Source organism: Schistocerca serialis, chromosome 4, assembly GCF_023864345.2.
Source record: "Schistocerca serialis cubense isolate TAMUIC-IGC-003099 chromosome 4, iqSchSeri2.2, whole genome shotgun sequence".
Classification (NCBI taxonomy): Eukaryota; Metazoa; Arthropoda; class Insecta; order Orthoptera; family Acrididae; genus Schistocerca; species Schistocerca serialis.
Window position 1 is genome coordinate 600,066,167 of NC_064641.1, and position 24,541 is coordinate 600,090,707.

A 24,541-nucleotide genomic window follows, 5' to 3' on the forward strand; every position below is an offset into this window, starting at 1 on the left:
CGTTTCGTCTCCAACTGCGGGAGACATCTTCAAGGGGGTCCGTAGCTCGATGGAAGGTCCAACACACCCACTGGCTCGCTACTGACTGCCGCTAAATTCCGTGTCCGCGCGCTCCCGCGCCGCGGCGTGACGTCACGTGTTTTGAAAACGTCAGTGCAATTGGCCGCTGCCCGTCGCCGTCGATCGCCTTTGCCATCACCCAGTAGAGGACGGGTGATACACATCTTCTTTAACACCGGCATCCATATACCGTTTAATTTCACGCCCTCCTCCTTTCTGTTGAAATTATTTGGGTGTTTAGCGATTTCGATTGCCTCCCTGTAGAGCCTTTCGTAATATCCGCTTGTGGCCGCTAGTACTTGCGTCTCCTCGAAACGAATATTGTGGTTCCCTGGCTGGAAAGCATGCTCCGCAACAGCTAATCGGTCCGTTTCTCCTCTTCTACAATTTCCCTTGTGCTCTTCCAAACGTTTAGAAACAGTTCTTTTAGTCGTACCCACATAAACATCACCACAGCTGCATGGGATCCTATACACTCCAGCTTTTTCCAATGGTTTGCGAGCGTCCTTGGCAGGCTTAAGGTATTCCTGTATCTTCCTGGTGGGCTTGTAAATTACGGTAATATACCGCTTCGTCAAGATCCTCCCTATTCTTTCCGATACATTTCTAACAAACGGCAGGAAAACCTTAGATTTTGCAGTAGCCTGTACGTCAGTATGATTTCTGCGTGGCTGCCTCAACGCACGTTTTATTTCGGCGGACGAATATCCGTTCTTCGTTAGTGCATTGTGGAGAAGTTCCATCTCGGCGTCGAGCAACTCAGGTTCACAAATATTTCTAGCTCTGTCCGCTAACGTCTTGATAACACCCCTTCTGTTTGCCACCTAATCAGACTGTTCGGCATTTAGACGTTTCCCGGTCCGATATCAATTTGTCCAAACGTTCGTTATCTGACGATGAGACATCCGTGCTTGCCAAGGGAGGAAGTTTTGCTGTTAGTCCGCGTTTTGTGCCCACGGAAGAAATTATAGCCAGTGTAGAAGCAGGAATTCGCAGTGTGGATTCTGTAACAGCTGAAGAAATCCATATAGAAACAGTGAGAATAATTAGCCAATGCAAAACCGCCGAAAAGTAATATAACTGTGGGTGAGAGAAGAGCTTTAAAACTCCTGAATGACGACGATAATATTTTGGTTCTCCCAGCGGACAAAGGAAGCGCAACGGTGGTTATGGATGTGGCCGACTATCAGAGTAAAATTACTGATCTACTGGATCCGCAAGCATATAGGAAGCTGAATAAGGACCCCACTAACAGCGTTCTCAGAACTGTGTCGCGGTTAATAAAAAAGTCCTCCATTGAAGAGAGTGTACAGAAAGGTCTTTGCAATTCGGTTGCGCTACCACCGAGTCTTTATGGATTGCCCAAAATTCATAAAGAAAATGTGCCGTTAAGACCGATACTAAGTGCCATTGGTCCGTCCACCTACTCGTTAGCCAAGTTTTTGACTACGCTGTTAAAACCACATGTGGGCCGTTGGGACTCTTATAAAAAGAATTCGACACATTTCATCAGCAGATTGAATGGCATAGTGGTCCAGCCGGAGGACATATTGGTCAGCTTCGATGTGGTATCGCTGTTTACCATGGTTCCACTTAATGATGTTTTGGAACAGCTGGGTCGAATTTTTCAAAAAAATGGCTCTGAGCACTATGGGACTCAACTGCTGTGGTCATAAGTCCCCTAGAACTTAGAACTACTTAAACCTAACTAACCTAAGGACAGCACACAACACCCAGCCATCACGAGGCAGAGAAAATCCCTGACCCCGCCAGGAATCGAACCCGGGAACCCGGGCGTGGGAAGCGAGAACGCTACCACACGACCACGAGATGCGGGCGGTCGAATTTTTCCTGCCGATATTTCAGAACTGTTTAAGTGTTGTTTGACGACCACATACTTCAAGTGGAATGAAAAGTTTTATGAGCAAACGGATGGCGTGGCTATGGGAAGCCCCCTAAGTCCCGTAATCGCAAACTTCTTTATGGAGAAATTCGAAGAACAGGCCTTAGGTACTGCCAGCAAAAAACCAAATGTATGGTTCCGATACGTGGATGACACGTTTGTGCTGTGGAGACATGGTAGAGAGGAACTAAGCCAGTTCCACGAACATCTGAACAGTATAAACTCGAGAATTCTGTTTACAATGGAGGAGGAGGTAGACGGCAAATTACATTTCCTCGATGTGCTTGTTTTTAGAAACGAAAATGGTAGTTTGGGCCACTCAGTATACCACAAACCCACACACACGGACCGTTATTTGCACCGGGATTCGAACCACCACTCACAACAGAAGCGGGGTGTTAGCGGACAGAGCTAGAAATATTTGTGAACCTGAGTTGCTCGACGCTGAGATGAAACATCTCCACAATGCACTAATGAAGAACGGATATTCGTCCGCCGAAATAAAACGTGCGTTGAGGCAGCCACGCAAAAATCATACTGACGTACAGGCTACTGCAAAATCTAAGGTTTTCCTGCCGTTTGTTAAAAACGTAACGGAAAGAATAGGGAGGATCTTGACGAAGCGGAATATTACCGTAATTTACAAGCCCACCAGGAAGATACAGGAATACCTTAAGCCTGCCAAGGACGCTCGCAAACCATTGGAAAAAGCTGGAGTGTATAGGATCCCATGCAGCTGTGGTGATGTTTATGTGGGTACGACTAAAAGAACTGTTTCTAAACGTTTGGAAGAGCACAAGGGAAATTGTAGAAGAGGAGAAACGGAACGATCAGCTGTTGCGGAGCATGCTTTCCAGCCAGGGAACCACAAAATGGTTCAAATGGCTCTGAGCACTATGGGACTCAACTGCTGAGGTCATTAGTCCCCTAGAACTTAGAACTAGTTAAACCTAACTAACCTAAGGACATCACAAACATCCATGCCCGAGGCAGGATTCGAACCTGCGACCGTAGCGGTCTTGCGGTTGCAGACTGCAGCGCCTTTAACCGCACGGCCACTTTGGCCGGCGGGGAACCACAATATTCGTTTCGAGGAGACGCAACTACTAGCGGCCACAAGCGGATATTACGAAAGGCTCTACAGGGAGGCAATCGAAATCGCTAAACACCCAAATAATTTCAACAGAAAGGAGGAGGGCGTGAAATTAAACGGTATATGGATGCCGGTGCTAAAGAAGATGTGTACCACCCGTCCACTACTGGGTGATGGCAACGGCGATCGACGGCGAAGGACAGTGGCCAATTGCACTGACGTTTTCAAAACACGTGACGTCACGCCGCGGCGTGGGAGCGCGCGGACACGGAATTCAGCGGCAGTCAGTAGCGAGCCAGTGGGTGTGTTGGACCTTCCATCGGGCTACGGACCCCCTTGAAGATGTCTCCCGCAGTTGGAGATGAAACGTTGGGAATCAACACAGAATTCATCAACCGACCACGGCATAACAGGCCGGATAATTATAATGGACAAGGCGCATTATAGACCGCTCGGCTACTCCGCGCGGCCGTAATCATGACTTACTTAGTTTCATAGTAGGGAGAAGATCTTTCACACACATATGTTGTCAGAAACATTGTAGCATTTTTGCAATCTTATTATGGAGACGTGGGAAATCTGCCTGACGGAAACTCCTTATACATTCTGGAAAGTTTTAACCTGAAAGGGGATCTGCATTGCATGGAAATCCCTTCCGCCTGACTTGCGCAGGGGCGCTTTCATCTGAAATGGCAAACGGTCTCGAAAACGGATTTAGCATTGGCAGTATCCTGAAAACGCTTAGCAAACTATCCTTGTAATTCTTTCAAGGCCACAACGAAATCTTCAAACCTCGCTTTTTTTTAAAAATAGGTTTGAGCTTAGCGAATTGGACTGTGTTTGTCAGAATGTGTACCTTCCATAAAGCGATTGTCTTCTTAAATGCATCCCCATCAAATTACAAAGAAGTTGTTTGACACTTTACAGTGTCTTACTGTGGGCAGTGTGTAGTCAATTACACAAGATGCGAGTCTGCAATCCATTCGGGATGTTCTAATTTTCGGCCCTGCATTCTTTTTTCCCTTAGAAATTCAACATCAGCGAGTTTTAAATTGAAAAAAAAAAAAAGTCCGGACATGCACCTTAACTTTATCAACGTACTTTGCAGTAACAAACATAGTGTCCATACTCTTCGTTTAGTTCCATCGAAAACTGTTGCAACTGACAGTGGAATAATGCGTGTAAATTCAAAAATTTTACTATTCAAACCACCAGTTTCTTCACATGTTGCATGCCTTGTAGTGTACAGAAGAATGAATCCCGTGTGTCGATAATTGTAATTTTTTGTTCTTTCATTATTAACTAAATTTTTAAATTCTTTCTTCTCAGTATTAAAATATCGTTTCATGGCAATTTGCAGTATCTGTTGCTTAAGCGAGTGCTTAATGTATATATAGAATTATCATCCCTCTTTTCTGCCATCCCACTCATTTTTAAATGCTTGTGACGATAGATCCCTAGACTACCTGTTTTTGTGCGAACAGCCACTGGGCATGTGAATGTCCTTCATACCGCGAACAAATAGCAAAGGGTAAACAGCACTGATGTCACAATTCTACCGAGCTGAAGAAAATTGTGTCGATCGAAAAATGCAGCACCGCAATACTAAATGAAATGTTGTGCTTTACCGAGTACTTCCGGGAAGGAACGAGTGAAGCCGAGGCAGGCCGAGCTGGGGCCTGCCCACACCCCGCACACACAGCTCGCGTCAAGTTTGGCAAGCTGTGGTCAGCCCTGGCACATGGTTAGATAGGCAAATGAGAAGCGTTTCAGCACAACCCCACAAAGGAGCAACACCATATACATTTTTTATACCAGTACAGGGAAAGGCTATGCAATAGGTTTCCCATTTACAAAATTGCACTGAATGTTGTTTGTTTGTAAGAATATAGTGTTTTGCCTCGTTTGAGATGGAGAAACTTGTATGACCGACAGCTGAAATTCGACGCAGTATGGTCGTGGAGTACCGAGACCCCAATTTGTTGTTTTACGCTATTGTTCCAATTTATCACTCCCTGATATAGAACTGGATACCGTGACAGGAATGTGAAATGGCTGGGTGCAAGAGTACCATAACACCATGCTAGATCTAAATGGTCCACGCGACTAGGACCCAAGAGGCCAGACATATTGTTCACTTGGCTATGCTGGATCGTACAGCCATGTTGTGTACTTTGAGTCGGGAACTAAGCTTCTTTTTACTGCAAGACACGTATCCATACAGATGATGCGCTTACGTCTGGAGCGTCACGGACTGTCGGCATGGCGACCATTGTTGCTTCCCTTGATGTGGGACTCGTTTGAGAAGGCCGGTGGATAAGTGTCCAGGTCCGGTGTGCCGGCCAGCCTCTGGATGGTTTTTAAAGCGGTTTCCCATCTACCTCGGCGAATGTGGGCTGGTTCCCCTTATTCCGCCTCAGTGACACTGTCTGCGATTGCTGTGCAAACACTGTCTCCACGTACGCGTACACCGTAATTACTCTACCACACAAACATTTGGGGTTACGCTCGTCTGGTTGAGACGTTCCGGAGTGGCCATGCGGTTCTAGGCGCTACAGCCTGGAACCGAGCGACCGCCACGGTCGCAGGTTCGAATCCTGCCTCGGTCATGGATGTGTGTGGTGTCCTTAGGTTAGTTAGGTTTAATTAGTTCTAAGTTCTAGGCGACTTATGACCTCAGAAGTTAAGTTGCATAGTGCTCAGAGCCATTTGAATCATTTTTTTAGACGTTCCTGGGGGCGGGGGTCCACTGGGGGCCGAACCGCACAATAACACTGGGCTCAGTGTGGGGCGGCGGTGAGGTGGGTGGACTGCTGTGGCCTGTTGTGGGGTTGTGAACCTCTGAGTGCTGCGGTGGGACGAAGCCTCTCCGGCGTTTCTAGTTCTCTGGTTTAATACACAGCACACACAAAGTAGGTGCATCGACTGTGGCGTGCAGAACACGTGCACAGGACTGGCACTATGCCCAATTTCTACGCACAACCTCACAGTGGACGCATTGCTGTGTTGAGGCTCTGAAGAGAACTAAAGTTGTAAGACAGAATTAGTCAGTGAGGTAGAACCATCTCTTGAACCTGAAAATTTTTCACAGGTTTACTGGTACAGCAGTGTTCACGGAATAAATCACACATTTTAGACAGAAACCTTCCTCTTTTTTATCGTAAACCTTCCTCTTTTTAATATTTTGCAGTGACGAACCCACCAAAACTTAAAATAAAATATAATTTCAGAATTTTTACTTTACTTATGACATCGAACCCGACAAAGCACCCGTGCATAGAAGGCACTCTAAATTTCCCTGAATTTAATGTTAATGCAGGAAATGCTGCCTTTGTTGTCCATGGATTAAACTGTAGCATTTTAGTGTTGACGCAATCAATCAGGATCAGAAAATGGCCACTAACTGCTCATTTCGCAACTGTGACTGAAATAAATAATCATACTGAAACTATAAAATGTTTCAAGTGCTTGTGTGGCTTCGGTCTTCTTCGATTGGGATCTTTCCTAAACTTAAATGCAATTAATTTACTTAGATACTGTGGCAGATTGGAGAAAATTCTTGGAATCGCCCCTTCACGTAATTTTGGTCGAGCTACCTTTTATCTCTGCCCATTTCCTTACAAATCGTTAAATGTGCCAATATTATTATGTCTCCTTTTTCAAAATGCTCCACATACATCGCGGATCTATGGAAATTATCCAACGTTACCTCTGAATAACACTGTGCGTGTCCCTTTCCATTGGGAACCGACATTCCATAGCGTAGGTCTTACAGCCACTGTAACGATAACTGCTTGCATAGCCTGACTCGGTATTTGTCTGGCACCCGAAAAATGTGGTTTCATTGATGGTAATACACATTTACAATGAATAACAGACCACTTCTTACAAACATCTTATGTTATCCATTACTTCACATTAATGTTGACTTTAGCACGAAAAGAGGTGCAGAATGCTGCAGTTAAGATTTTTGATCACTTACGCAGTGATATAAAATACCTTACAGACAGAAAAGTGAAATTTTAAAACAAACTGAAAAAGTTTGCTTGCGACGCGTTTTATTCCGTAGAATAATTCCTATTATTGTGATGTTTAAGAGGTGGTGGGTAGAGATTAATAGCTCACGTCTCTATAATGAAAGAGACTCTTATAAACGTTTGTCACGGAGCCATATCTAAAAATTAATGTGCAATGTATATATAAAATGACTCGACGCACACCATTGAGATTTATCGTGCAAAACGAGACATGGAACATGAAACTAACAAACTGTCTTTTTTTTGTGACTACACATTCTTTCCATATCCTCCAATATTGTTTTTATAACAATGGAAATCAAAACTTTCACAGCTCGTATTTCTCTAAACTCATTCCCGCGTCAGTAGTGGCCATCCTCAATGCGTTGCCACTTCTGGTGACTCCCGTTAGTTCAAGTCGCTGTGGGTCTGCCGCAGTACACTGCTGCAGTCCACTTCCTTTCCTCGGCGCACCTTGCATCTGTCTGCCGCTACCTGAAAATTACATCATTTTCAAGTCAAGTACTATTTCGTTCCTAATATGTGTCAAGGTTTCTTACAATGCTATTAACAGTGATTCCACCCTACAAGAATGCAGTGCCTTTAATTTACTCTATGTGAGCGTAATTTACACTATTTGGAAATTTAGAATCTATCCAGGGTAAAGATATTCTGCAGTTCTTATTAATGTCACATAGAGGAGAGGCTTGTGGCTCGACCTGGCACGTACACTGAGTCAATTTTATGTGTATGGTCTTCACTCTTCGACATCAGTCATTTCACACCAAAGGTTGCCTACTACGAGTATAGCCAGCTGCTGTTACAATTATTTCAGTTCCTACTCATAATATTCGTTTTTTTTCGTCTAAAGGAAAATTTTCTGTTTTTAATTAAATGTTATTCTAGCTACATATACCCAAATAAAATTAAACTTAAATGGTTAATAATCGTGACAGATATTTATCGTAATAGCCGTGCTGCTGTTGACACAGTTACCACACCCATAGTAGCATTTAATCTCTCTCTCTTGCTGTGCACCAGTGGCGGATACATATGGGACAGGGGGGGGGGGGGGGCACGCCTTGTGGGGCCGCCCACATTGCCGCCCCCGCCAGTCAGCCCGCACGCTATTCGTTCGTTTCTTTCGTCAATCGACTCGACTGAATATAGTTCTCGAGTAGTTGTACTTTCCTATGTAGCACGCACGCCAGCGTCATCATATTTTATAAATTTATGTTTGGCATATCGATAGCTAACATATACCTATGAGAAAAGTCACGGCCATTCTAGTGCTCTCGGTACGTTATTCTGTCTGGTATTTGTTCGAGAAAAGTCGCGAATATTCTACTGTTTTCTTGTACAGAGAACCTTCGATACGTAGTGTTATAAAAAAGGACTATTCACCGAATAGGAAGCTAGTTTACATTCAGAAGCAGAAATATTAAGACTGAAGAATGAATAAGTAAAAAGCCCCATCTGTAGCAAGTACAAGTGGTAAGATTAGTGAGTTTAAATAAAACTCTCTTAAACTTTGCATGTGACTTGATTATTTTTTTATTGCGGTAAAGTAAAGGTAGCTCAAGATATCTTTGGGCCTCCTCCTCCTTGAGGTTTTTCTGTATTCCGCCACTGCTGTGCACCGTATGCAAATGGAACAGTAAGTAAACCTAAAACATAGTAGGCATTACACTCTGTAATGCTTTTCACATTGGTTTATAGTATGTGGGTGTAGTTATGTAAATTCAGATGTGAGTCTTAAGGCTCCAGATTATTTCCAGCTCTGGGGTTTATTTAAATAAAATGCACTATCAATAAAATACTCAGTTTAAGATTATTTTCCTTTGAATAAATTCTTCCCAAATTTCAGCTGGTTTAACATATTAATGTAGATAATGGCTGACCTCTAAAAGTCAGCTTTAATGTAATGTACAATGGACAGTATCCTTTGACAGTGAGACAAACACTAAACGTTTTCTTCCCATCTGCTACAGAGTTGGATCGCAGTGGTTCGTGTTTGTCTCTGTTTTACTGACTAATATATTTTTCTTTGTTGGCATTATTTTTTTGACAATAAATGTAAATTATTTTTAGCAAAATTTTTATACATTATATCCTCAGATACGTTTTTTTACTCTAATAATAATAATAATTAGTAGCACTGGAATAAAACTAACACATATATTAAAAAGGAATATATATGTAGTATGTTCCCCATGGTGGTATTCTACACTTCTAAGTCAAAACAATATTAACGAGAGGTAGACTATTTTAATATAGTTATCATTTGTTACAATGTACTTCTTTGACAATAGAGCCTTTTTACATAGGAAACAAATAAGATACGACCGTCACAATACAGACATAATGACTAGGACATCATGACTAGTGGCAGGAAAAAAACTATGCAAAAGACACACACACACACACACACACAGATATATATATATATATATATATATATATATATATATATATATATATATATATATATATATATATATATAGTGAATAGTTGGAAGGGGCTTATGGGCATTCAATGGCGACGTTATCAGCACTCAGTGAAAAGTGTGAGTTTGGAAGGGTCTCAGTCCCGTCAAATGAACAGTTTGTCATCAGGGTGTGACAGACCAGTTTTCAGTTGTGATACTGTGTGCCACATGATCTCATTATCAAACCCTTACTTGGTGTGCAAAGTGCAAAGGACGAGGTGAGCACTGCCAACACCACTGACCATGCACTACTTGTAACTATAGATTGTCAGAGCCATTGAGGCCACATGACTGTGCACACCTGAGTGCCACCTTTGTCTGTAAAGTGTGCATTCATTTTCGATCTAAGATCTGAAAGCTCCACAATCAGTGACCCATTTGCCATATCTTTCATTAGGCAGATAACATTATTGTTTTAGGTGTTATGTCATGATGATTACCAGCTGCATATCCTGACATCTGGGAGGCACCTGATTACTTCATATGGACCACAGCCCTTCGTACAATAGACGAAGCTGTCCATATCCATATAGAGCAAGTTTGGATCAGCAAACGAAGTTTGGAAAACTCATGGTGAAAGTGGTGCATTTGGAGGTTGACAGGTTCTGTACACACATACCTCCACAAACAGCTTTCATGAGCTGTCTCAATATTTTAGCCATTTCCAGAGTGAGGAATTCTTCATTTAAGATAGTTAACCATTTAAAATTTGGACTGGCGATATAACCCCATGCACAATAGCGCCTGTCCCAGCGGATAACTATGTGAATTTTGCAGTGGTTTCTCAGTTTCAGACAGGTTTTGTCAAATACTGGTTTGTTCATTAATTTCAAGAAATCTTTTTCAAAATCACACATTGAGGAACCCCTGATGCAAATGTTAACATCAATTTACTCCTTCAGCCGGCGTGACCGACCGAAGGCGATAGTGCTGGTACTCTAATCAATTTCATTCCCATCTTGATGTGTTGCTATAAGTGCATTATGTGTCTCCGTTTATTCTCCAGTATCGTCATCAGTTTTGGGAGGGAACCACTGTGTGGAACTCAGCGCTCTAGACAGAGCAGTAATTCACTGTGCACATCATGTGTGGTATTAGGAAATACCAGTTATGCCTCCACAACATGTACTTCACCAGACTCTGTAGCCATATCTTCGAATCTACACGATACAACGATTTCTTCATTGGAGATGTTGGCGAATGATAGTGCACAAGCAGAAGAGCATTTTTACAATTCATAAACACCTGAACTTTCTTATCTATGGTGGTATATCAGAAGTTATACTTCCTACTTGATTTATTTCACTTTCGTGACTGTAATTTTTTAAGCATTATCGACAACTAGTGAAACAAGAGTTTCCTAGTACGAAAATAAAAAACGAATTTCTTCTCTTATGTTACTGCAAACCAACACAATGAGGTTTTCGTAAGCTGTTGAGCTCTCTGGTCGCCAGTTAGTTGTTTAATTAGACTCACTGTTTCAGAATTCTGACGCAATAGCTGCTGCAAGATGAATTTGTGCAAATTCTACTATGTTTTGGCAAAATAAGTGCAACTGAACCTATCAACAAGAGAAATGTGGCCCTTACTCCTAATGATCGTGCATCTTCGAATGAGAAAAAATAAATTGCTTATTCTGTGGGAATTTTGGTTGGATACTCGTAACCCATCGTATTTTCAATACTGAATGACTGGAATGGAGACTTACCAAAGGATTTTATTCCTTTCCTTCATCTGAGCACCATTAAAATAATGACGAGTATTCCCTTCAGGCTGAATAACAGGCTCAAGCCAGATGGTGGCTACTCACCTACGGCTTGCCAAACTGACAATATGTGGTATGCGAATAATGCAATTCTTATTGAGAAAAGTTAACAAGTGATCTGTCGCACAACACAATGGTCAGTGAATAGTCGGCAGCTGAGGACAATGCAAGCGACAGGAATGCGGAAGCTAGCCAGGTGCGCCTTGTCAGCGGAAGAGTTCACGTCGTTCGAAAAACATTGACATGAATGTAGATCTGCCTTTGTCAGCATAACATTTCAACAAATTAATTATATCAAATCAGCACACTGTTTCAAAATACTCATTACTTCGAAATAATACCATCCATTTCCTCATTTGTGTAGCCTGTTGTATAATTAGTTTTTAATACTGACGATGTGTGTGCAACTACTGAAATGTTTTTCCTCATCTCATTGAGCCAATTAGCCAATTACAACACTGTTATTCGTGGGGGCTTCACAATTGTATCTAGCTTGCAGTGGAAACATGATGTTCACATGTATGTAGTATAATGTCTCTTATTACATCCCTATCCAAGTAATGGTAGTGAAACTTATGGCTCACCAGTTATTGAACAGTGTATTGTTCTTGATAAGAGAATAAACATAACAGAAACGTATACAGATATAGGTAACTGAAAACTATTACGTACTAACAGAAAGAGATGAAGCACTTAAATGGCGAAAAACGAAACACTACTCAGTGACAATAAAATTCATTACATTGTAACGCTGGATTTTTCGGATGGGCAGTACTTTCACTGCTCATATGCATCATGCCGAAGTGAGCATACGGCAGGAGTGCCTTTCTGCTCTCTGCCTCGCCCCTCCCATAGTGCTCGCGTGACGCGCGGCGTGAGAAACTGTGCCACAACCACAACACCGCACGACCTGGCACAGGCGCGTGTCGCATCCCAGTCACATCGCGTCTCAGTTTGTGTGGTCCCATTTCAACCTGTGAAGTTACAAACTCGCTGCGCTGCGGTGTGCCACATGCGCTATACGCATCTCAATTTGCGCCTAGCGTTGCAGAGTACTGAATTTTGTTGTCACTGAGTATTGTTTAATTTTTCGCCTTTTCAAGCGCTCCATCCCTTTTCGTTAGTTCATAATAGTTTTCAGTTAATATATCTGTACAGTTTTTTGTTTTGTTTCTTCTTAAGTTAAGAACAATGTGTAGTCCAATAATTGGTGAGCCATTAGCCACTGGCATTATATCTTCTGCGTCCACTGTTTTCAAATCGTAAGAAGGGACAGACGATTCATCATGAGGGTAGTGAATAAGGAAGTATGGAATATTATAAAAGCATTGATCTAGAAGCAAGGCAGGAAAGTAAAACAATGTAATCTAATTGTGGCGTGTTATCTTGACGTATCTCTACAATCTGTTGCAAAAAGTCGAAAAGGTATAATGTCCACAGGTATGATCCCTTTGTGCTCCTGGTAAAATGTGTCCAAGATATGAAGTACATAAGTTTCACTATCATTATTTGGATAGGGATGTAATAAGAGACATTATACTACATACATGTAGACATCATGTTTCCACTGCAAGCTAGATACAATTGTGAAGCCCCCACGAATAACAGTGTTTTAATTGGCTAATTGGCTCAATGAGACGAGGAAAAGCATTTCAGTGGTTGCACACACACTGTCAGCATTAAAAACTAATTATACAACAGGCTACACATATGAAGAAATGGACGGTATTATTTCGAAGGAATGAGTATTTTGAAATAGTGTGCTGATTTGATACAATTAATTTGCATTTGTTGAAATGTATTGCTGATAAAGGCAGATCTACTTTCATAACAATGTTTTTCGAACGACATGAACTCTTCCGCTGACAAGGCGCACCTGGCTAGCTTCCGCATTCCTGTCGCTTGCATTGTTCTCAGCTGCCGACTATACACTGACCATTGTGTTGTGCGACAGATCACTTGTTTACTTTTCTCATTAAGAATTGCATTATTCGCATACCACATACTGTCAGTTTGGCAAGCTGTAGGTGAGCAGCCAGCATCTGGCGTGTGCCTGTCATTCAGCCTGAAGGGAACGCTCGTCGGAATTTTAATGGCGCTCAGATGAAGGAAAGGAATAATATTCTTTGGTAAGATTCCATTCCAGTTATTCGGTATTGAAAATACGATGGGTTACGAGTATCCAACCAAAATTCCCGCAGAATAAGCAATTTATTTTTTCTCATTGTCGACAGGTTCAGTTGTACTTATTTTCCCAAAACACAGCAGAATTTGCACAAATTCATCTTGCAGCAGCTATTGCGGCAGAATTCTGAATCAGAGTGTCTCATTAAACAAGTAATTGGCGACCAGAGAGCTCAATAGCTTACGAAAGCCTCATTGTGTCGGTTTGCAGTAACATAAGAGAAGAAATTCGTTTTTATTTTCGTACTAGGAAACTCTTGTTTCGATAGCTGTCGATAACTTTTAAAAAGTTACAGTCACTGGAATGAAAAAAATCAAATAGGAAGGATATCTTCCGATATATCGCCATAGATAAGAAAGATCAGTTTGTTTACGAATTGGAAAAAATACTCTCCTCCTTGTGCGTTATCATTTGCCAAAATGACGGTTTGATATGTCGAGTGGTTTAGGAGATTTGAGGGATGTTGTGAATATTTCATTCTCGCGGGCGTGAGATCGGGAGTGAACGCGCTACACAGGATCCATTTTCTGGAGATCGGAGACAGATAGACTTCCCCCCAAGTCTAAAGAAGAATACTAAGTGTTAGCTAAATTTCATATGCAGCCGCGTATGGTGTAATATGCACCAAACACAAAATCATAGCGACCCCTATTCTTCGTTGTTTTTCGAGTTTTGAGTAGTATCTTACAAAAATGTGTACATCACAATAAGTATGACGATTAGCGAAATGATGGGCACTTCGCTACGAAGCTGACATTTAACGCGACAAGCAAGACAAAAACCAAATATTTTTGCTGAACAGTTTATGTAAAATCGACAGAGAAAAATTGCAGGGTGTGCGCGCTTCGATTTTGTCAGCGCAGAGAGTTGCCAGCCGGCGCATGCAAAGTACGTGTACGCCTCTCGATATGTACTGGACCAGTGCGGCAAGTGCGGAACGCGCGCGTCTCGCTGTAGCGCCGTGTCACGTCACATGTGCCGTACTTGTCTCAGTTTGCGCTTAGCCTAACGCGTTCGTAAGCTTTACTGACCAGCAGCAGTACATAACCTGTGCCCTCCCCCCTCCCTCCCTCCCCCGCCCCTATCGTCTGAGCACATATTGGACACAATGGAAAGGCGGATGGCGCGGCATGTGTTGCAGGTATCGTTGTTTGACCAACTGAAACATCAGGTTAATTGTAGAGAGCACTATGTTCCAAGATGCTCGTCTCTATGAACGATTAAAAACTGCAGTGAAGTATTCAAAGTACTGAAATTTTTTGACCTCACCAACCTGTCCATATGCCTCTGACCCTGTCCTTATTTATTTATTTTTATGTATAAAATAGCTGGGAACATTAGGGCCTTCTGGCTCTTTATAACACTGAGTGCCCAAAACTCACGGAGAGCGGCACGGACAGCAGTCGGTCGTCGACTGCTGAATTCGATGCGGTGCATTTGTTTCCGGACAATGCCGGCAGAGATGGGTTCCTGGTGCTTCGCACTGAAACTACTACAATATTTACAAGAAATCGTCAACGGGCTGCGAGGCTCTGCGGATGCGACGTGACGTCCGTTCGTCAAACACTTGTGGTCGTCCTGTGAGGAGGTTTATTCGTATGGAAACATTGCTTCTGTGACACTGAACGTCCACCCTAGACACATTTGCCCTCAGAAACCTGACTTGTTCTCTTATCTTCGATATGCTATGACCCATGCGTCTTGCAGCGATTATCGTCCCATGTTCAAAGTCGGTTATTTGCACGGCGTATATCACGTTCTCTGCACACCTGTGTGCCGGCATAGTACATCTTAAAATGGGACAACCGTTCAAGTCGCTTCAGGGCACTCATTTTAAATTTAATTGCCTATCATTAGAGAGCAGTAACAGCAATATAGAGTAAAATCTGAACAACTCGTGAACAAAATTCCATTGCTTCAGCGTCTACAGTACTCGCTTTCCACTTGTGGTTAAATACTTATATAGGGAGCCCATGTTAAACGTACAATAATATAAAATGTAGTAACTTGAGACGTAATTAAAATATTTATTGGAAATTTGCTACTACAAGTAACTCAAAACTTTCTGTGTTGGCTTGCGGCTGTTGGAACCACGTGCGCATGCGCGTAACTGCTTTCTTCATGTACACGTGCATCAGTAACCACCACAGCAGAAGGTGTTCCGTGTGTTGTGCCGAAATTTCCTCGTGACGTGATCTTCCAAATACGTGGCACAACATTTTGCGAACATTTCGAGGGATTTATTGGATCATGAGTTCCCAGATCGCTGCAATGGCAGAGGTACTCCATCGACTGCTTGGCCCCGTAGAAATCCAGAATTACGCCACTTGACTTTTTTTCTGAGGAGCTATATCAAGAATCAAGTGAGCCAGAGACCAATTCGTCATTTAGCAGATCTGTTCCGTCGCATCCGTACAGCTACCGCCAAAGCTTACATCTGCAATGCTGCAAAACACTTGGAGAGAAGTGGAATAAAGATTAGATGTCTGTCGCCTGACTAATGGTGCGCATATCGGGGTGTATTAGGTGCGTAAAAAGGCATCTTTAGTGCCATACTTGTAGAAACATATTGCCAGTAAGTATCTCATGTACCTCTCAAGTTCAAATGGTTCATATGGCTCTGAGCACTATGCGACTTAACTTCTGAGGTCATCAGTCCCCTAGAACTTAGAACTACTTAAACCTAACTAACCTAAGGACATCACACACATCCATGCCCGAGGCAGGATTCGAACCTGCGACCGTAGCGGTCGCGCGGTTCCAGACTGTAGCACCTAGAGCCGCTCGGCCACCCCGGCCGGCGTACCTCTCAAGCTGTTACGCCTTATGTTAAGATGCGTTTAACCTGGACACCATTTATCAGAAGTTTACTTCAGGGTAGTAGCAAATACAGATACGTATGTTAATAGATAATAAAGTAAAAAGGCCATCGAGATAAATAAACAGCTTCGTTCTAATAATTTGCAATACCTGCACAAACCTTCACAACGACTGTGATTCGCAGTCTCAGGAACTGTGAAAGCTTTGAACGTGGCACTGTCAAACCACGCACGTCACAACAACTCGAGAAAAAATTCGTGGATGCCGTCCAGGCGTCTGGATAATTGTTTCGAGAGTACCACAGATTTTCGGTTTCATTCAAACCTGGCACATTGCATGTGAATCCAGATCTGAGGTTGCTCCTGAAAGTTTCATTTGCCAAGATGTTTAGTCTCAGCAGTCGTGTCTGATAACGTTATGGTCCTCAGTCTGGCGACAGGAAAAGAGCGATTCTTCGTTGTCCACAAGCTTGATATTGTCATCATATTTCAATATTTACGTCACCTCGAGCAAATGATCAGTTTTTGAGTTATTAAAACACCTCAGTAATATCACAGGACTGGATCAAGCTTTTACTGCCTCTCACAGTAAGTCCTCCAACGCCTGCCCGTAATATTTTCCAATGTACTGTAACTGGACAGACATATGTGCGCACTAAGTAAGAGTACCTCGCATACCACGGTACTGCTTACTCCAATCAACTCGTCATAGCATGACCTCTGATGCGTCCAGGGACAATGAGCCCCTTTTGGAATTCCATCACTTAAGTCCTCCTCCATGTGCTATACACGAAGAACGGGAGAGGCGTGCACTGTGCAATATTCGTAGACACTGAGCACTAATGTACGTCTTCCGAGAAGTTGCCTTCCGATCTGCCTCATTTCACGACATCTACAAGTACCAGAAATTACAAATAGTTTCGATTCCTCAGATAACCAATTTTTGCGTGCTGAAAGTTCAATTTTTTTTTCAGGTGAACACTGTTCGTGCGGAATATGACCAGCATGGAATGAACCATATAGAGGGAGGATGGCCTCGTGATGTCAATCCAGCAGATTCAGAGCAGACCATGAGATTCAGAAAGAAAGTGGAGAAGGACGAAATGTATATTCATACCGTTCTTCAGCTGTCCCATGTAGGTAATTCGACAACTGTTCTGTACATTCATACAAGTTAAACAGACCATTAACTAGTATCTCATTTTTCAGGCAATGGAGCACTGTATATTGCAGAATAATGCAGTAAACATCTACGAAACGTATTTTTCTGGAGACGAACCTGCATCAATAGTAGAAAAATCTTCTGCGAGGACTGTTAATGTCTACAGAGACATTTGTAAACCAAAACGACCAGTGACCCACATAGCCTGGTCACCTGACGGGGGATCCCATCTTGCAGTAACTCACTGTAACTTGGAATTCCAAAGGACTCCACATGATATTAGTAACTTCTCTTATATCTGGGAAATAGGTAATAACACATATGTCAAGTGTACTTCCAACAACACTGATTATAATTAGTGCAACTACAGATAAATACTGAAACTTCCTGGCAGATTAAAACTGTGTGCCGGACCGAGACTCGAACTCGGGACCTTTGCCTTTCGCGGTCAAGTGCTCTACCAACTGAGCTACCCATGCACGACTCACGCCCCGTCATCACAGCTTTACTTCTGCCAGTATCTCGTCTCCTACCTTCCAAACTTTACAGAAGTTATCCTGCGAACCCTGCAGAACTAGCTCTCCTGAAAGAAAAGATATTGCGGAGAAATGGCATAGCCACAGCCTGGGGGATGTTTCCAGAATGAGATTTTCACTCTGCAGCGGAGTGTGCGCTGATATGAAACTTCCTGGCAGATTAAAACTGTGTGCCGGACTGAGACTCGAACTAGGGAGACAAGGTATTGGCAGAAGTAAAGCTGTGAGGACGGGGCGTGAGTCGTGTTTGGGTAGCTCAGTTGGTAGAGCACTTGCCCGCGAAAGGGAAAGGCCCCGAGTTCGAGTCTCGGTCCGGCACACAGTTTTAATCTGCCAGGAAGTTTCATATCAGCGCACACTCCGCTGCAGAGTGAAAATCTCATTCTACAGATAAATATTTCATGCAATTGTGACATGAAAGTAAAGGAATTTCCAGCGGTAAATATGTTATAATTTGTGAAACATTTCTTGCAAAACAGAAGTTAACTGATGACACGAAACGGCATATTGCATTTGTATCTAAAGCACAGGTGATTTAAACGCAAATAGAAAAGGTGGTGCTGGCTATCAAAAAATTACATGTATTTCACCTGATCACGGTGACAAGCTACTAATTTCGCTCTTTGCTACCTGATCAACTTACTGTGGTTGAGTCAGGGTGAAGTTAATCAAATGGCTCTGAGCACTATGGGACTTAACTTCTGAGGTCATCAGTGCCCTAGAACTTAGAAATATTTAAACCTAACTAACCTAAGGACATCACACACATCCATGCCGGTCGCGCGGTTCCAGACTGTAGCGCCTAGAACCGCTTGGCCACCTCGGCCGGCGTTAAGTTAATCCCCTGGCAGTTGCAGTGATCTGGGCGCAGCAGCTTCACGTGCCCACGTCAGCCAGTCAAGTAATGCGATTTTATTTACGTCTCTACGGCAACGCTTCACTGTTGTCAGAGCTGTATCGACAACTGCTGTTCTCGTCAGCAGCTGTTTGCGCTTCTTAGTTGAAAGCTGGCATTAGCTCTGTTAACTGTCATGGACGATCGTAAGCCGACTCAACTATAGCGCAACGACTAATGCATTAGGCGCCGCTTCTGAGCAACTAACATTATGAGATACACTAGGGCCAACCACCCGACACGTTATCGTCGGCTCCAAATCAGGTCATGATTACCAGTTAAGTAAGCAAGGGGCTATCCGTTTTTTTTCCTCAATGAAAACATTAGGGTCTCGTCTCGCTGTTATACCATGCCTGAAAGAAATAGGTGTTGATTTTTACATAATATTGAGCCGGAAGAGTATCCTGTAACCTTAAACGGCGTAAAACGAAACGCTACTCAGTGACAATAAAATTCAGCACACCATAAGGCTGTATTTTTCCGATGGTCAATACATCCACTGCCCATAGGCGCCATGCCGAAGTGAGCATTACGGAAGGACTGCCTTCCAGCTCCCTGCTTCGCGTGCTCGCGTGCTCGCGTGACCCGCGGGTTGAGAAATTGTTTAGGGTCTCGTCTCCTTGTTATGATCGAGGAGGTAGCTAGATGCAAAATCAGCACCTGACGGTCTGCAAATTGGAACGTTATCCACATTGTGGTAGTTGGCTATAGCATGTGCCCAAAGCTACAAGGGTGGTTTGATAAGTCTGTTAAATTTTACGTGAAAGAATGGAACATTTTTGTTGCGCCTTCAAGGACGGTAAGTTGGATTATTCCAAGGATCGTATAAAGAATTTCAAGAACGTACAGCCTACAGTTCATGTTGGCAGCTGTCGGAATTAGTCAGTGTGTCGACTGCAATTGAAAATGAAAAAAAAATAAAAATAAAAATGGCTCTGAGCACTATGCGACTTAACTTCTGAGGTCATCAGTCGCCTAGAACTTAGAACTAATTAAACCTAACTAACCTAAGGACATCACACACATCCATGCCCGAGGCAGGATTCGAACCTGCGACCGTAGCGGTCACGCGGTTCCAGACTGAAGCGCCTAGAACCGCTCGGCCACAGCCGGCCAAATAAAAATAAAAACGAGTTTCATGACGTTAGTAAACATTTTCATTTGAAGGGTTGGACTGCCACAGACATCAACACAGAACTGTGTTAATTTTACGCTGATTCTACACCATCACTGAAGGTTATTTACTTTTGGATTAATGAATTTAAACGTGGTCGGGCAAGCACAGAGGATGAAGCGCGCTCTGGCCGTCCAACTAAGGTCACCACATAGGACACCACTGACAAAATCCGTGATATGGTAATGAAAGACCACCGAACTAAAATTTGTGACGTTGTAGGCATCTCAATTGAGCTAGTGCATAATATTCTGCATGGAAAATTGGCTATAAAGTAGCTGTATATAAGGTGGGTACCACGATTGCTCACAGTCGACCAAAAGTGCATCCGGCACAACATTTTAACACAATGTCTGGCGATGATAAATGGCAATCCGCAAGACACTTGGCACCGATTTGTGGCTATTTGTGAAACCTGGATCCATCATTACAAGCCTGAGTCTAAAGGGCAGTCAAAAAATGACTGAAGAAGGCAAAGACCATTTTGTCAGCTAGTAAGGTGGTGCCCACTGTTTTTTGGGATTCCCAAGGACTAATCCTTACAAATTACCTTGAAAAAGAGAGAACGATAACTGGACCCTATTATGCTTCTCCATTGTTGGATCATTTGAAACCTCCATTGGTTGAAAAAAGACCAAGGCTGGAAGCAAAAAAGTACACTTTTAGCTGAATAATGCACCATCCCACACATCAGCGATAATAATGGCGAAAGTGCATGAACTGGGCTTTGAATTGATTCCTCATCCACCCCATTCACCAGATTTAGCCCCAAGTGACTTCTGTTGCCTAACTTGAAACTTTGGCATTCTGGGAAGAAATTTTCGTCAAATGGGGAAGTGAGAATGATGTCAACGATTATTTTATAATGTTTGACAAACTTATGTCTTCGATAGGATGAACAAACTGGAGGATCTCTGGACCAACACTTTGGTCCCATTTTTAGATGGGTTATAGACTCAGTGTCAATCTGAGAGTACTTCTGCTAGCTACTAAAGAGTCTAAATTCCACGTGGTGATCCCAACTACGCTCTAGGCCCGCATCCACAGTTTTCGACATCAGAAAAAGTTGTGAATGTCGAAAATGAAGGCTTTGGCCAGGCTTGAGGCATTTACAATGACAACAAACATGCATACAGGTCTGCCAAATATGTGTGCTAAACCAGTTTGAACTGGTATGACATTACTCCCCATGGTCTCCTGCCAGTCAGCCATGAGACTGTGCTTATATTCACTTTGCAGGCCGTGGGCTATGTAACTACTTGTTGTGAAAGCTCTCTCTAGCTTTCCATACATTGTCCAGGACTCATCAGTTGCTAAGCCTTTCGCGAGACATACATATACACAGACATACAGAAAGCAGAGCAAACGCTCTCCGAATGTGGAGGTGACTGGATACAGCCGAGTACAGTGCTGTACTACGCCTCCCGATCAGTGCATTTGGGCTAGGTGTTGGCGGCTGTACTACATTTGCATGCAATTTTAGAACACAGAACGAGATGTTATGTCATGACCGCATTGATATATCTGACGTAAAATCGACAGAGTTGCGAAAAATGGCGAGGGAATAGGTATAAATTGATCCAATATACACGGAAATGCGGGGAAATTGAGGAAGTACTTGCGTATCTTCTGGTTCGTTAGTGCACGTTAGTACACGTTAGTGCACGTTAATGTATGTGACATTTTGTCTAGAGAAATAAAAAGAAAAACTCAAATTTAACATTGTAAATATATTTATTTATTCAGTGTGACTAGGTATAAATTGACCGAGTATTCAACGAAATGCTGGGGAAATTGAGGAAGTACTTGCATATCTTCTGGTTCGCGCCGAATAATTTGAACATGGAAAGAAGTATGCAGCAAGAAGAGGAATCCGATAAAATGTCGACATCGGAACGAGGGGAATCAGGGAGGCAGTAAATTCTTTTTTCCGTCGAGGCACATTATACTGTATGTCTATTGAGGTACCAGTGATACACGCTAGTTGACTACTATATTTGATGCTTTTCAGGAGAACAGAGAACAATTCGCCTCTAAACTTATTTGCATCTGCGTTAAAGAATATCAGAGAAAGGGTGGAGTGATCGATTGAGATAGAGCTGTAACGAGGTACGATTTAATGGCTGACTGAGGCATTCTAGAAAAGGAGAAGTTGCTGCAGGTCAATTTTTTTCCAGTGTTCTGTCCGGATGCATCGGCCGTGTGACATAGCCTGCGTTCTACTCCTATACAGCCACGTGTTCTGTATGTGGTTTAAAGCACTGTCTACTTGCGATCGTTAACGGTAAACCTGTCTGTCATCAGAGGACTTCCATCTCATGCGTGATGAAATTGACACAGTCCTCTATACGATCTTTGATTTATGCGATGTACTCCATCCCCCCTGTCGCATCTTGGGTGTAAAATCGAGACTTCAGAGTCATAACTAAGTTAGCGATAGGAGCTTGTGAGGCGCTGCAATTCCTGTGTACACATTTGCCCTACAGATGTGCTTTTTACAGAGTTAGTGACGAAATGACTTGTAATTTTTACATGTCAGACGCTGCTGCTATGTGCTTATCTGTTTCCTTGTAGGATGTATCCTACGCTATTAACGATCATTCTATATAGGCCTGATGCAGGCATCGTATAATTTCTGAACCGTGGTCGGATTGAACAGTGGATACTATACGTCTCGGGAAAGCTATATTGTGCTCGTATCACGCAGAGAAAGTCTTTTATGGAAGTAGTTTTTTCGTTTTACAGTTCGATAACATAGTTTATCGTAGAGAAACCGTGAAGAAGGAAGTATGTCATGCGCTTGAAATATATTTCTCACAATGGAATATTAGCAATGCTACAATCCATACGACTGATACGTCGGAAACGTAGGCGATCTAACATCACAGTCCGTTTTAAGTACAGAACGTTGTAGCCTTAGGATTGTGTGTGTTTATGTTCTCTCTTATTAATACCTTCTAGGTACCGATCCTAGACTCAAGAACAATACTTTAGAGTTGATAGCTTGATTGATTTACGTAAAAATGCGTCGAACTCCATCTGTCTGGAGCTCCATCGCATAAAAATTATTCTTTTCTTGTTCTTGTTAACCGTCTTACTTACACTTTGAAATCTGTTACTATACATCAATAAGGAGTGCTAAGCTCCTCGACATGGATGCATCTCGAGATGGGTGAGGACTCGGAAAGCTCGATTCATTCACGAGACATGGAGTGTAGAGGTCTTCTTGTGGTCAGCTGCAGATTAATTCGCTAATGGTGCTGCAGGGCGGTCTGGTCAATAACAGTGTGAGGAGGGTCATTCACTCTCCAATTTTACCCTAAGACAGCGAGAATGCTCGGTGACTCCCATACGCAGCGAGATAGATTGTAAATTAAACACTATGCTCGAGGTGATAGAAATATGAGGAACGGTGTCTGTATACTTTGATGATTTATGTGTTCGAGAATTAACACTGAATGGACGTACTGCACAGTCATCTATCCATGTTCACAATGATACTCACAAAGTGGAGAGGGGCTGGTTTAGCTATGATATTGAAATTGGGGAAATTTGCTATAACATGAGTGGCCGGTGTTGAAATTGTAAAATTCTTCGCGCTATCATATGTGATGTTTATTATTAGAGTACATCGATGGTGTCTTTTCCATCCTACTCGTGCACTAGTTGCCACATAACGATTGACTGATATCGATTATTTTGTGGATGGGCAGCAACTTCTCGGGGATTGCTAGCGGCGAAACAGTGATCGCATACATGAGTGCAATATTAGGAATCAGTCGAAACGGAACGCAGAGTCGTGAGCTATTCGGTCAGTGTGAGAGACGAGTCTAAATGTATAGCTCCTGAGTCAACTTCGGGCTGTAGTTTGGTGACCTACGCCAACGCAGTAAAACTGTTACAGTTTGCTTATGTTGTAAATGTCTTTTATTTAAATGATCCAGTGTTATGCTATCTGCCATAAGTACATGATTTACTCCATGCGAGAGGCCGTGGATAAGAACTTCTCAATGTCAGTTTAGAATCTGGCCCAGGTCTTAAAGTCATGACAGAAAAAGGGAAATGTTTGACACTGTACAAAGGCGTGTTAGAAAACAGTGTTTGAACTAGGATCAGAGGGAGCGTCTCTTGTGACTTAGTATAGTCTATGGGATCATTCGCCTAGAGTAAAGGTGATCAAAGTTTAAAGTGGCATGCCTGTATATTTAATAGGTGGCAGTAGCAGCAGCAGTTTGAGGTGATGGACTTGGTAAATGGTTAGGAATGCGTGGGTGGCTGCACGCTGCGGTATTCTGGGGGAGCATTGCGAAATCTCTTTCTCCACGCTTGGGCGCCACCGCAGCTCTGCGTAATTGCGTCAGCATCGGTGTCTAGGTGACTTATATATGGAATGAAGTTACTGGAAGTTCTATAGTTCGTAATTTTTCTATGTTGGGGTAGAGAA

The 24,541-nt window shown here is 42.8% G+C and overlaps 1 protein-coding gene across 1 annotated transcript in view; it reads left to right on the plus strand.

Moving 5' to 3' along the window:
• Positions 1 to 24,541, plus strand: part of LOC126474629 (dynein axonemal intermediate chain 2) — a 170,633-nt gene that overhangs the window by 31,687 nt on the left and 114,405 nt on the right. The window contains exons 2-3 of the mRNA XM_050102108.1: positions 17,305 to 17,466; positions 17,540 to 17,801. Coding sequence (XP_049958065.1) covers positions 17,305 to 17,466; positions 17,540 to 17,801 — 424 coding nt within the window. The remainder of the gene's footprint in view (positions 1 to 17,304; positions 17,467 to 17,539; positions 17,802 to 24,541) is intronic.